The sequence below is a fragment of the Bos grunniens genome, chromosome 16 (assembly GCF_055505025.1).
Source record: "Bos grunniens cultivar Pamir isolate PY7600 chromosome 16, Bosgru_T2T1.0, whole genome shotgun sequence".
In the NCBI taxonomy this organism is placed as follows: Eukaryota; Metazoa; Chordata; class Mammalia; order Artiodactyla; family Bovidae; genus Bos; species Bos grunniens.
Window position 1 is genome coordinate 73,865,628 of NC_141180.1, and position 13,395 is coordinate 73,879,022.

At 42.8% G+C, this 13,395-nt stretch overlaps 1 protein-coding gene across 42 annotated transcripts in view; it reads left to right on the top strand.

Annotated features, from left to right (window-relative positions):
• The window catches only part of LOC147357005 (uncharacterized), a 42,040-nt gene extending 30,375 nt beyond the window's left edge, over window positions 1-11,665 (top strand). For 4 of the 42 annotated variants that reach the window (XM_086345409.1, XM_086345403.1, XM_086345424.1 and 1 more), the window contains exons 10-16: window positions 441-589; window positions 3,006-3,073; window positions 3,537-3,561; window positions 7,129-7,176; window positions 9,138-9,170; window positions 9,673-9,749; window positions 11,386-11,665. Coding sequence is in view for 32 of the 42 variants with exons in the window: in XM_086345403.1 (XP_086201529.1) it covers window positions 441-461 (21 nt within the window). In the remaining 10 variants the exon portion in view is untranslated. Of the gene's footprint in view, window positions 1-440; window positions 590-3,005; window positions 3,074-3,536; window positions 3,562-6,985; window positions 7,076-7,128; window positions 7,177-9,137; window positions 9,171-9,639; window positions 9,750-11,385 lie in introns of those variants that run through there. The other 38 variants (XM_086345411.1, XM_086345390.1, XM_086345393.1 and 35 more) reach the window with 25 other exon arrangements.
• Window positions 11,666-13,395: the final 1,730 nt, after the last annotated feature.

Consider the following 13,395-nt stretch of genomic DNA (forward strand, 5'->3'; position numbering starts at 1 on the left):
TATCTGGGATAAGATTATTGCTTCATTTCTTTATTTTTTATTCAGTTGAATATAGTTATAGTAATCTGACAACATTCATTACCACTGATGTATGCAAGTCTTTGGCTGGGGAAATATTGAGGATGATTCTATTATCAACACAGACTTGATTCAAAAGGACATTAAAAAAAGACAGCATCAGTTACTAGTCTAGGTACTTTCCTCATTCCAAAAATAAATTTGTAATTGCTGTTCAAATTAAACTGAGACATCTTATGTGAAATACTCCAGGCTTCTGGGTCATCCCAGTGCACCAGCCCCAAGCTTGGGCAAAACCAAAAAAATATTGTAAAGTAAAAGTAAATAAATAAAATAAAAATAAAAGAAGAGATTATAAGAAAAAAAGAATACTACAGGCTTTTCAACAGGGATCCTCTCTGTTCTTTTTTTTTTTTTTGCAGGGGGTTGGTGCATTGACTTAAAGAGTTTTAGTTATCTGAGGACCAGAGTCAGAAAACAAGAGACTTACTGCAGAGAAAACATGATGCTGACACCTTCACAGTGTTTTCTTCTCTCTAATCACAGGCATATGGAGCAGCCTATGAACACGGTAAATATTCAGGGATCATCCCTCTTCTGAGAAAAAACCTAGTTGATCAAGGTGGGGCTCTCTTGCTGGCTCTGGTTGGAGAGGTACCCTGATGCTGGATTCCTACAGGGAGTGTGGGCTTGGGGTGCAGAGAAGAGACTGATCTCCCAGGAAAGAACGATGTCTGTGTTCTATGGTACTTGGAAACAGCTACATCATTTAGATACTGTGGGTTTCTGTGAATCAGATTTGGGGGCCCATGTGTGGGCCCATGTGTTGTGATTCTGAAGCTCTATATGTGTGTGTTTCCTCAGGCTATGTTTCCCTCTTACACAGCGCAAGTCAACTGTGAACTGTCTCATCACTTCTCATCACCACTGGACATTGTCTATATATTACCTGACTCTTTCCTCAACTCAACCATTCCTCAAGTTTGGTTAATAATTATTTTCCTCAAATAGAGATGGTGCTGAGAAAAACAGCCCAAGCTCTTGACCTCCTAAGTGGACAAGCCAAACTGGGAACCTATGGGTGGTCCCAGTGTGTCTGCTCTGGACCCCTGACCTGCACTTATTGCTCAGCCATGGTCCTCAGTCATGGAGCAAGGGGGTTCCTGCATCTGTGTCCACGCCTAGAGGTACTAGCAGCTCCAGAGTTCTAGATTCATTTTAAGGTGGGCTCACTTGTGATGAAACCCACAGCAACCAAAGGTGGATTAACAGCCAACTTTGGCACAGTCATTAGGGTAAAAGGCACCATGTGGTCGTATCTTCCTGGTCAGCTCTCAGATCTTGAGAGTTGTGTGGCCTTGTGTAGACAATGTTGGTCGTATGTGTTGATGCTAGTGTCATTGCTTAAACAAGAACAAGAGCAGATTCTATCAGGGAAACATTTCATTGTACTGGGTGACATTACCATAAACCTTACATTAATTAGACCCTGTAGCACCCAGTCAATGGAAAGTGTCAAATAGATCTCACAGTGGAACTTGGTAGTTAGTCTAATGACCATTACTTTTGTTGTAATCTCCTGAACAGCTGGGTTAGACAAAGTCAGTGTTCAGCCTATGTTTCCTCTCTGTAATGAACTGTCCCATTAAGTGTATTACTTCTGTGAGTGTGAACAGCCACTGATTCAGTGGACATACAAACATTGTTCGGAAAATGAAGACTGGGAAAAAATATCACATGATTAATAGTAGCTATTTGGAAATGTAAGATTGAATTCAGTCCTCTAATGGAGTTTGCTTTTAATCAAGAACAAAATCTGACAGAAAGCATAATAAATTGAGTAGCTACAAATGTGGATCCTGGGGAGGCGATGATCTGAGAAAAAGTCCAGAAGACAGGGACCATTTAACAGATGCTCTAAACAGGCAGGAGGGTCATGAGTCTCTGTCATTGAACGTTGCCATGCATTTTAGTGTTACTTTTCCCCCCCATTATTTAGGTTATCCCTAGTCAAAATGCAAAAACTCTGTTTAATTTCCTTCCTTCTCCTCTCCTTTGCTCTCCTTCATCCAGCAAAAAGGATGATTCAACAGCAGCTTGGTCCATAGCTACTAACCTCCCTCATGCATACACTCGACCCTATGTCCCTGTCAAATATAAGGGAAAAAAAAAAAGAGAAGAAAGAAACACTGAGTGATTGATAAGCATCCTCACCCATGTCCTGACTGCAACTCTGTGTTCATCTAGCTCCCCAGGAAGACCTGGTGGAGGAACTGTGCTTTCTATAATCAACTTTCCCACTGGACATATTGCCCTTGTGAAGGTGGACAGGAACTGACTCAGTGGACATGCGCACTATAGAAAACAAATATGGATAGAAAAATATGATATCATTCATAGTGGCTCTTATTAAATGGCAGGAATTCAGTATTGCCAAATATTGTATATTTGATTTCATTTAGGAAAATTGATTTGTGAATTAAGAGAATAGCATATTTTGCCCAATATTGAATTCAGTTCTCTAACAGAGATCACTTTTAATCAAGTACAAATCTCATAAAAAACATGATGATTAGAATATTGGCAACTGTAGATCCTGGAGAAGAGTGATCTAGGAAAAATCAAGGGATGGTGGTAATTTAGCAGGAGCTCACAATAAGCAGGAGGAGTCATGGGTCTCTTTCATTGAACAATACACACATTTTAGAGTTTTCCTTTTTTTAGATTGAATATTTCATGTTGATTAGGTTCCTCTTGCTAGAAAGGCAAAGTTCTATTTTCATTTCCTTCTTCCTCTCCTTTACTTTCCTTCCTCTCCTTTACTTTCCTTCCTCCTCCAAAGAAGATAGATGAACACAAGTTCACTTCATGCTTATTAACCTCCCACATCCGTACACACCACCCCATGTCCACACAAAGAGAAAACCTCCTGCATGATTCCTGAACAGCCTCACCAGTGTTCTAAAAGCTACTCTGTGTCCCTCTAGACTTCACTGAGGACCTGCCAGTCAACCCACCATGTGACAACACAGAAGACATTGAGTATTTCTCCAAGGCAAGCTGTTTTTGTTTTTTTCTGGTCTGAGATAGAAATATTGTTCCATTTCTCTTTCAGTAGAATTAAGTTGTGAGTCTGAACATTTTTGTTTCAGATAGAGACAATTCCCTTGGTTGGGATAATGTAGACGAGAGTCTTATTACCAACTCATGATTCCTCAGTCCACAAGACACTAAAATTGTTAGCATCCATTACACTCTGTAGAATACAGATTTATCTCTCCTGCAGCAACATTTCTTCTAGGAAAAGAATTGTGCAATTTCCAGCCTAAATGGACTTGGAATTCCATCCTCCAGGCACAGGTCTTGCCTTTCATCCTGAGTATGTGTGGGCTGACCTTGCTGGGTTCCCTGGGCTCCACCACTGCTCCTCATCAGGTTTTCTACTGTCCCCAAATGAACCAAAGACTGTGCATCTATGTGATCTTATCCTCATTGCATCTTCTCTTCTGTACTTTCAGGTGGCCCTTTCAGGATGTGAAACTGGTATGTTTTCCAGAATCATTCCCTTTGGGAGAAAAAACTTTGTAGATGAGAAAGTTGGGGCTTTCTCGCTGGTTTTAGTGTAGAGGCCAAACTGATTCCAAATTCCTGCTGGGAATGAGTATAGGGGCCCTGGCAATAGAAAGTAATTTGCAAGAGACCTATGTGGATGATTACTGTACTTCCAGGAAGAAGCTGTATTATGGTTAATAGTGTAGGTTTGTGTTCATGGGACTGGGTGTGTTTTTATGTATAATGAATAGTGTGATTCTTTGTGTGTTTGAATTTTTGGGTTGTGTTTTCCTCAATGTCTGTCACCTGAACATCACTGTTAGTGGTGTCAGCCCCAAAATATTTCCCATCACAATGTACCATGAATGTTTATGTGTATAAAAAGAAAACACAGTATATACATTCACTGTATCCATTGATTTTATACCAAGTGAACATCCTTTTCCCAGAAAGACAAATCCCATCACTACCGAGGAAGATATTTACAGGATTCTTTTTAATTTTTATTAAAATTTTTATTGGCTGTTCTTGGCCTTCGTTGCTACCCAGGCTTCTTTCTACTTATGTAGAGCAAGGGCAACTCTCTAGTTGTGGTGTGTAGGCCTCTCACTCTAGTGGCTTGTTTGTTGCAGAGCATGGCTTCCAGGGCTCTTGGGCTTCCATAGTTTGGCACATGGGCTCAATAGTTGTGGTACATGGTTTAGTTGCTCCACAGCGTGTGGAATCTTTTTAGACCAGGGGTTGAACTCCTGTATCCTGCATTGTCAGGTAGATTCTTAACCACTGAGCCACCATGGAAGTCCTATAAGATTCTTAATGAGCAAAACTGTGTTTCAGAATACCCTTTACTGGGTCAACCACACCTTCATTTAATAGGAAATCTCATCACTTAGTAGGTCTTGTAGGATTTTCATTGCTCATGATTCACCACTCTGCCACTTCCCTCATCAAACTCTTTCTATTGGAGCCTGAGAATGAATCTCTCCCCCTCATCCAAGGCCCCCAGTACTGGGGAGGCTCCTTCTTTCTGCAGGGAGCCGCTGGTACCCAAAAGCAACACCCAGTTTCAGAGGAATCTGAGAAAGGAGGAGGCTCCAGGCATAAATGGAGGAAGTTCATTCCAGCTTTGCCTCTTACCCTTTGAAGTGTCCAGTCTGTCCTGTTAACTCAATGCACCATGTTGTTTAGCACGTCTCTAGAACTTTTCCATCCTGCCACTAAAATCCTGTAACCATTGATAGACACTCCCTGTGTCAACCTCTTCCCAGGTCTTGGATCCACCCTTTTATTCTCTGCTTCCCTGAACTTTCCTTTCGATACGGCAGGTAAATGGAATTGTTCAGTATTTGTCCTCCTGCGACTAGCTTATTTCAACCTTACCAATAGCTTCCCACTTTGCTTCAAATGACAGAATTGTCTTCATTTTTAAAGACTCAATCACATTCCAGTGTATGTATGCACCACATTTTCTTTCTTGATTTATCTGCCCTTGGACACTGAGCAGTTTTTCTATCTTGATTGTTGTGTACGATGCAACAATGGATATGAGATTATAGACATCTCCTGGAACATTCTAGTTTTATCTCCTTTGGACATAAACTCAAATAAATGATTGCTGGATCTTATGATAATCTTCTTAATAATTTTTTGAGGGACCTCCAGAGTGTTCCATAATGGCTATGCCATTTATCATTCCTACCAACAGGCATGGAAGTTCCACTTCTCTACATCCTTGCCAATATCTGTTGTTTTCTTCATATAATACACCTCCTGAAAGGTGATATCTCCTTTTGACTTGGTTTCCATTTCCACTAAGTACCCCATTTGCTACTTAGTGATGCTAAGCATATTTCCTATGTATATTGATCACTTCTATGTCTTCTATGAAGAAATGTCTATGAAAGCTTTTGAACATGTTTTAAAGTCAGTTATTTGCCTGCTTTTATTGTGAAGTTGTATTTTAGCAGTTGCTTTTATATTCTGGATATTGGCCCTTTATTCAGATACAAAGTTTGCAGATAACTTCTTTGATTCTATAGGTTGCCTGTCTATTGATTTTTGAGGAAACAATCCTTTCTTCACCTGATAATTTTAGAACCTTAGCAAATATCATTTGGCCACAGGGGTCAGTGTATTCAAGATTCCCTCCTTACGATTCATTGGTCTCTCTGCCTATTTAGCTGCAGGTAGAACACAGTTTTGACTGCTGTGGCATTCTTGCCTGTTTTGAATTCAGGAAGCCTGAAGGCCCCATTGTTGTTCTTTGCTCTCAAGAATGTTTTTGCTCTTTGGGTTTCTTCTGGGTTCCATAAGTTTTAGTTTGGGAGATTTTTTTTTTTCCATTTTATTAAAATGACGTGGGATTTTGTAAGTGGTTTCAATATATATGTACATCACTTTTAGGAGTATAGGAAGGTCAACAACACTAAATATTCCAGTGTAGGAATATGTTACGGTATTCCGATTACTTGTCTCTTCTTTTTTTCAACAGTATTCTATGGATTTCAGTGCACAAAACTTTCACTTCCTAATAAGCCTTTTCCACTGCCTTGCTTGGGTCCTCTAGAATTAGGGATGGGAAAGATGGGCTCAGGAAGAGAGTGAATATTCCTCCCTTCTCTCCATACCTACTTTCTGGTTACTTGTAGTACACGAGTGCTGGGCCATGCCCTTTACCTCTGCCCACAAATGAGCTCCCTCCTGAGAATTTTCTTTGAATCTGAGTGTTCACCTTACTAGGGCTTCACTGGTAGCTCATTTGTTGAAGAATCTGCCTGCAATGCAGGAGATCCTGGTTCGATTCCTGAGTCAGGGCTATCTGCTAGAGAAGGGATAGTCTACCCACTCCAGTATTCTCGAGCTTCACTTGTGGCTCAGCTGGTAAAGAATCCGCCTGAAATGTAGGAGACCTGAGTTCAATTCCTGGGCTGGGAAGATGCCCTGGAGAAGGGAACGGCTACCCACTCCAGCACTATTGGGATGTTCACAAGCACTCTCCCAGTGCCTGCACTGGGTTCAAGAGCCCCAGATTTACCTGCATATGAATGATCTTATCAGGCCATCATATCATCTGGAATAAATGAAAAACAGAACAGGCAATTAGTTGCCTTTTCCTTGTCTGTGGAGCCCTTAGAGCTGAACTTTCCAGTGTAGTAGCCATTAGCTAGAGCTGCCTATCAATAATTAACATATTTCAACAATACTTAACTTGTTATATTGAAACAATCACAAAAAGCACACATAGCTTGGTCACACTAGCCATATTTCAAAAGTGTCCATAAGCATTGGCATTTCAGCTTTGTAAGCTGGAATGTAAGAGCTGTATTGGGCCTGTAGAAGTGTAAGGTTAAAAGGTAATTTTCTCAGCCTCTTTCTCATGTGAATATGTTCAACTGTGATCACCGTCTTGTTGAAGGGCTCTGACTCCACAAAGCACAGGGGAGATCTGAGCCTAGAAGGAAGACCGGGGAGATGCTGTGTGAGCCAAGTGGAGGAGGAGAAATGGGTAGCTCAACTTGTGTAATAACTGTATTATTGCTCATGGTTATCTTTCTACAGACTGTTTTCTGGAAAGTCTTAGCATCAGTGATGCGGAAGACTATGCAGGTAGGGAACAACTCTCAGGTGGGATTTAGAGGGAGAGGGTTCCTGGACCATTTGAGTTACACCTGCTTCTTCAGAGATGAATATAAACTGAGGAAGAAGAAGGAAATATGTCTAGAGTTGTAGTTTGTTCTTTTCATATTTTAACAATATAATAGAGCTATGTGTCCATGTAGTTTATTCTGTTGTGCTTATAGTCATTTCTTCTTGCTTTTCCATTTAGAAATATCCTTTCTCACAAGACTCCTTGTTCCTTGCCCTTTCACCTGCCAAATATGAAAGCTTGGCTTCTGGTTATTACCTGCAGTGTAGTATACACGAAGGACTTTGGCTTCATGTTTAAATTCTCCTATGATGGCCATATCCTAGTGGCACAAAAGTCTCATAGTCACTTGACACTGGAGACCAAGTTCTGGCAGTGAGTGTCAGGTGGTGGGTGAGACATGAACTCTCTCCCTGTGCATTTTCAGGACGTGTGGCTTGCCCTGATGTTTGTCCTCACTGTTTATTCCTCATGTAAAGGGTGCTCTCAGGGTTGAATGAGTCAGAGCACACGTGCTCCTGAGTCCCTGCCTGGGCTGAGTCTGCTGGAGTTCCTCTCAGAACCACACCTCCCCAAGGATGCTGTGCTGAAGGTGCTTCCACGTGAGAGCAGCCCATGTGCCCCTAGAGACCAGCATGGCTGCAGATTCTAGAAACTGTGAAGGGGCCACTGGCTTTCTTTACACATATTCTCGGAGCTCTACTGACCTGGTCTTCTGAGACTGACCAGACCTAGGTCAGAGACTCAGAGCAGCAGAACTCGGGGTGATTGCTCATCTTAGAACCCAATACTCCCTCCAGACAGAAGCTCTTGGTGGTTTTGTTCATGATCTTTGCACACTCCTCAACTCGTTGATTTACCTTTCATTTTTTTAAATTGTTTTACATTTGAGTTGTGGTATTTTCTTATATACTTTGAGTATGATCTCCCTTTCTGATATATTATTTGTGATTTTTCTGTAGGTTATCTTTTCATCCTACTGATTGTTGAAGAGACTACGCTTTCACTCTTTTCTTGTCTTAGAAACTTGGTGAATTTCATTTGACCCTATATCCATGAGTTTACTTGGAGCTCTTTATTCTTGTCTTTAGGGCTATGCATGTGTTTCTATGTCACTATCATACAGCTTTGATCCCTATATGTTTGTAATGTATTTTGAAATCAGGAGGTGAGGAACTTTGAAATTAGTTCTCCAGATTATCGTGTCTATTTGGAGTCCTTAGGGGTTCCATATATATTTTTGGATTTCTTTTTTCCATTTCTGGCTAAATGAACATGAAAGTGTTTGCCTCTATCCTCTCTTAGGGTCTGGGAAACTTAAGGTGTTGCTGAGAGCATTAAGTATCTCCCAGGCCACTGAGGTCACGTCAGGCAACGGGATAGTCTCTGTTATGTGAACTTTCCTCCTTCCCTCCCCTAGGGCTCAGAAGATTATCATTTCCATGCCAGGCCCTTCCTGGGAGTGGTGGATTGTTTAATTAAATAATGGACTGATTAGAGACAGTGGCCATACACCCATCATCCTTCTAATATTTCCATGTTGGAGAACTCTAGGGTTGGTAGAGGCTCAAGGAGGAAGGAAAAGAACAGTGACTAGAGGAGAGAAATGATGAAGGAAGTAGAGGGGAAACAGTGGTAGAAGAAGGCAAGCAAGGTCGTGGGCAGAGATGCATGGAGACAGTGACCACCTGGAGGAGGAACACGTGGAAATGGTGTCATTCCTCGTCACTCGTAGACAAGCTGAGGGTGGCAACAGGATGTTGGATGTCAAAGACCCACTTTTTCATTGCAGAAGTAAAACACTGAGGCCCTGGGAGGTCCCTGGAGAAAAGGGCACCAGGGGTCCCAAGGCCAGGTTGTGAGGAGCACAGGGTCCCCTGGTCACATCCTGACTCTAAATCTCCCCTTTGCTTTCCCACAGCCACTCCAGTTGAGTGCTGCCCTCAGACACCAGGTAACTTCATGCCACATATTGAGGATTTGGAGGAGAGCAAGACTATAGAGTTCATTTATTTCTTCTTTCATATCTTTTAGAAATGTTCTCTCTTATCCTGATCAATAGACTCTTCTTTGCAACCCTTCCCTTTCTCCTCTTTCCCTCTTTTTCTGATTAGCCTTCTGCAGGACCTGGTCTCTTGTAGACCCTTGGGGACCTGGGAGCTTATGAAAAATCTACGAATCTATCTTCAGCCCTATTCCCGCATTTTCTTAGCCTTTCCCTACTCCTGACCTCACGTCTGTACCCTTGAACCTGGCTTTGTCACCATGAGTGGCCTGAGCAGGAGTTGAGGCTGGAGTCAGCAGGTCTGGACCCACACAGCTGAAGGGCCCCCATGAAGTCTGCACTGCCCTGCGCTACCCCATATGGTTACTTTCCTGCCCTGGGAGGGATTGGACCTGCTTGACTGATCTCTTCCTTCCAGATACCAAAAAGATCTCTGGTCATCTTTTTTAAGATTCGTTCTACAGAAGTCAGTGGTGATGATGAGGAAGACTGGAAGAGCAAGAGTGAACATGGGACCTGGGGTGAAAGGTGAGGCAGACGAGGGCCCACGTCTCCATCATGACACTCGCTTGTTGGTGCTTCAGAATCACCAGCAGAAACCATGGGGTCTGCTGCTGAGTGTCACCACAAACGTAGAGACAAGAGGGTGGTAACAATCTGTGCAGACGAGTGGAGAATGCCCTGAGCACGTCTCCCCAGGCAGAGAGTGCTGTCCACAGATGCCTCCGAGGTTGCTGGACTGGCTCCTCTGGCAGCTCTTACATATGCAGGGAGTCGGGGGGGGGGCACTGTGGGGCCACTGGATGCAGGAGTCCAGGAGCTGCTGTTCCAGAGTGCTCTCTTTAAAGATCTCCCCGTGGGGGTTTCCTCATCTCCCTCTGCAGGATCCAGCTCTGCCCTCCCATCCCTGCTAAAAGCTGCAGGGGGAATCCCTAGTCCATCATCAGCTGCAGAGAGAGGTTGGGGTGGCCCTGCCCTCCCCAGTCCTGGGCTCTGGGAACAGAGTGAAGGAGACACAGGTGCCCAGAGGTCATGCAGGCAGGGCATCACCTGGCAGCTCTGCATCCCTGTGGGTGCTCCCTGGTCCTGAGGGTCCCAGCCAGCCTGAGGGGTGCCTGAGTCTGGGGTCTCTCAGGATCTGGAACCCAGGGGTCCTAGGTCACCTCAGGGAAGCATATCTCAACCTGAATTTGGAGGTTCTGTAGATTCTTCTGTGTATGTGTCCAACTGAAGACACACCAGAAAGCAATTTAGTCCTTTGTGCACTTGGGATGGTGGTGCTAGTGGTAAAGAACCCTCCTGCCAATGCAGGAGACACAAGAAAAGGGTTTGATCCCTGGAGATTCACTGGAGAAGTAAATGGCAACCCACTCCAGTGTTCTTGCCTGAACAATCCCAGTGACTGAGGAACCTGGTGGGCTATCATCCACAGGGTTGCGCAGACTCAGACATGACTCAAGCGACTGAGCAGCCCACTTGGGATGAGTGGCAGGATTCAAGTTACTCATGTTCCTTTTATTTTGTTTCCAAGTTTGTCGTTAATAACATCTTGTTTAATTATAGTTTGAAAGAAATGTCTTCTCTCAAATTTTAATGTTGCAATATGCTAAACAGATAAAATGTACTTTTTTATAATATAAAAACAGTTTAAACTCATAAACTTCAGGAGAGTTTGGTTGGGGGTTAGAAATGATTATTCAGGAAAACAGACTCAGGTGTCTGTCCATTTCCAATGCTTAGGTCTTAGGAGCAGTTGTACTGAGTGTAGGATGGGTGGGCAGGTTCTCCTACCCTCTGTGTCATCTGACCTCCTGCTCCTCCCAGGGCCTAGAGGGAAGGGGGGACCCAAGCTTTCAATCCTGATTCCCAAGTCCCCTGTTCCTCTGCCTGAGTCTCACTGTCCAGGGGACCCATCAGTTGAGGTTTGCCAGCCAAACCTCACCCAGGTGTACTTGCTCCTGTGGGACATTTCTAGACACTCCTTACTAACAGACAACACCCTCAGCAAAGAGCAGCAAACAGACCCAGTGCCCTGCAGATCTGAGCCCCAAAGCCAAGTCTAGATCCTGGGACATCTTCTGGGTCCTGCACACCCTCCCCAGGGAGCCCTCCTCTGTCTGACGCTGCACCTCCCAGGACTCCATCACCTGTGTTGGTGTTGCAGGCTCTGCTCTGAATCCCTGAAGACCTGGACCTGGACATCATCCTGGACCCCAGAGGGGATGGAGCCCCCACAGCACTAGGAGCTTCATCTGGACCAGATCAGGGGAGGCCTCATTGCCTCTCTCCTGAGAGTCCGCATTTAGTACAGCTTCAGTTGTTTTGCTGCGTTGATGTAGTATTAGTTTTATCTACAGTTTTATCTTTATGTTCTGTATATATCTATATGTTCCATATTTATAAGTAAGTTTTTTCATTAAATGTTTTTATCTATTTCAAAATAACTTTTTGTAAGAACACATATGTATAAAGTAACCCCCTCAACAGAGGTAGAACTTAAGAAATTGTCATAAGCCAGTCACCTTAGTGTCCACCACCAGGATTATTTCCCCCTTCACGCAACTCGGTCTTTGTTGTTTAAGGAACTGCAAATTTAGTTCTAACATCTATCCTTCTGTCATTGTCTTTAAGAATTCTGTTTTCTCACATCTGCTCATTCCAGTGGTCATAGGAGGTCAATATTACCCTAGATCTTTCAAGACTTGCATGTCAGGATTTTTCAGAACTCAGTCTGCTTTCAGGGTAAAAAGTTCATGATCCATCATTGATCTCCATTTGTAGCTTAAGCATGTTTCTCTCTTTTCTTCTAACACAGAGGATTTCTCTCCAAAAAGGCTCTTTAAATTTTAGTTGTCATTCCTTATATTTCTCCTGCTCTTTTATTCCAGCTGCCCAAAGGATTATTCTCATTGACTATATTCTCATGGTGTACATTTTGTCTCCCAAACTCATTTATTTTATAAGGTATTTTTGTAAGTATTAATCTCTGTCATGCAGCTCTCTCATCACCATATCCCTCTCCTCTCTGGAAAAAACATCTTTGTTCTCTGTTTCGATGACTACATTACTGTTTGGTTATTTTGGTTCACTGGTTTTGATTTTCAGTTTCCACATTCAAGTGACATCATACTGTATTTGTCACTCTGTCTGACTTATTTTCCTTAGCATAAAACCCTCTAGGTCCATCCATTTTCTCACAAATGACAAGATTTCATTCTTCTTTTTGGCTGAGTAATAATCCATGCATACCACAGCTTATTCATTTATCTCTTGATACACACTTTGAAAAGATACCCATAAATGGAATTGCTCAATCATATGGTATTTCTGTTTTTTAATTTTTGGGAAAACTCCATAATTAGAGTATATACCTTAAGATATTACCGGAAAACTGACCCTAATATCTAAAGTGGGTATTTTCTAAATAACTGAATTATTTAGACTGACAATTCAGTTCAGTTCACTTCAGTTCAGTCACTCAGTCGTGTCCAGTTCTTTGGGACCCCATGGACTGCAGCACACCAGGCCTCCCTGTCCATCACCACTCCTGGAGTTTACTCAAACTCATGTCCATTGAGTGGGTGATGCCGTCCAACCAACTCATTCTCTGTCATCCCCTTGTCCTCCTGCCTTCAGTCTTGCCCAGCATCAGGGTCTTTTCAGTGAGTCAGTTCTTCCCATCAGGTGGCCAAAGTATTGGAGTTTCAGCTTCAGCATCACTTCTTCCAATGAATATTCAGGGCTGATTTCCTTTAGGATGGACTGGTTCGATCTCCATTCAGTCCAAGGGACCCCCAAGAGTCTTCTCCAACACCACAGTTCAAAAGCATCACTCAAGGGTGCTCAGCATTCTTTATGATCTGACTCTCGCATGCATACATAACTACTGGAAAAACCATAGCTTTGACTAGACACACTTTTGTTGGCAAAGTAACGTCTCTGCTTTTTAATATGCTGTCTATTTTGGTCATAATTTTTCTTCCAAGGAGTAAGTGTCTTAAATTTATGGCTACAGTCACCATCTACAGTGATTTTGAACCCAAATAAAGTCTGACCTGTTTCGTCTGTTTCCCCATCTATTTCACATGAAGTGATGGGACCAGATGCCATGATCTTAGTTTTCTGAATGTGGACCTTTAAGCCAACTTTTTTACTCTCCTCTTTGACTTTCCTC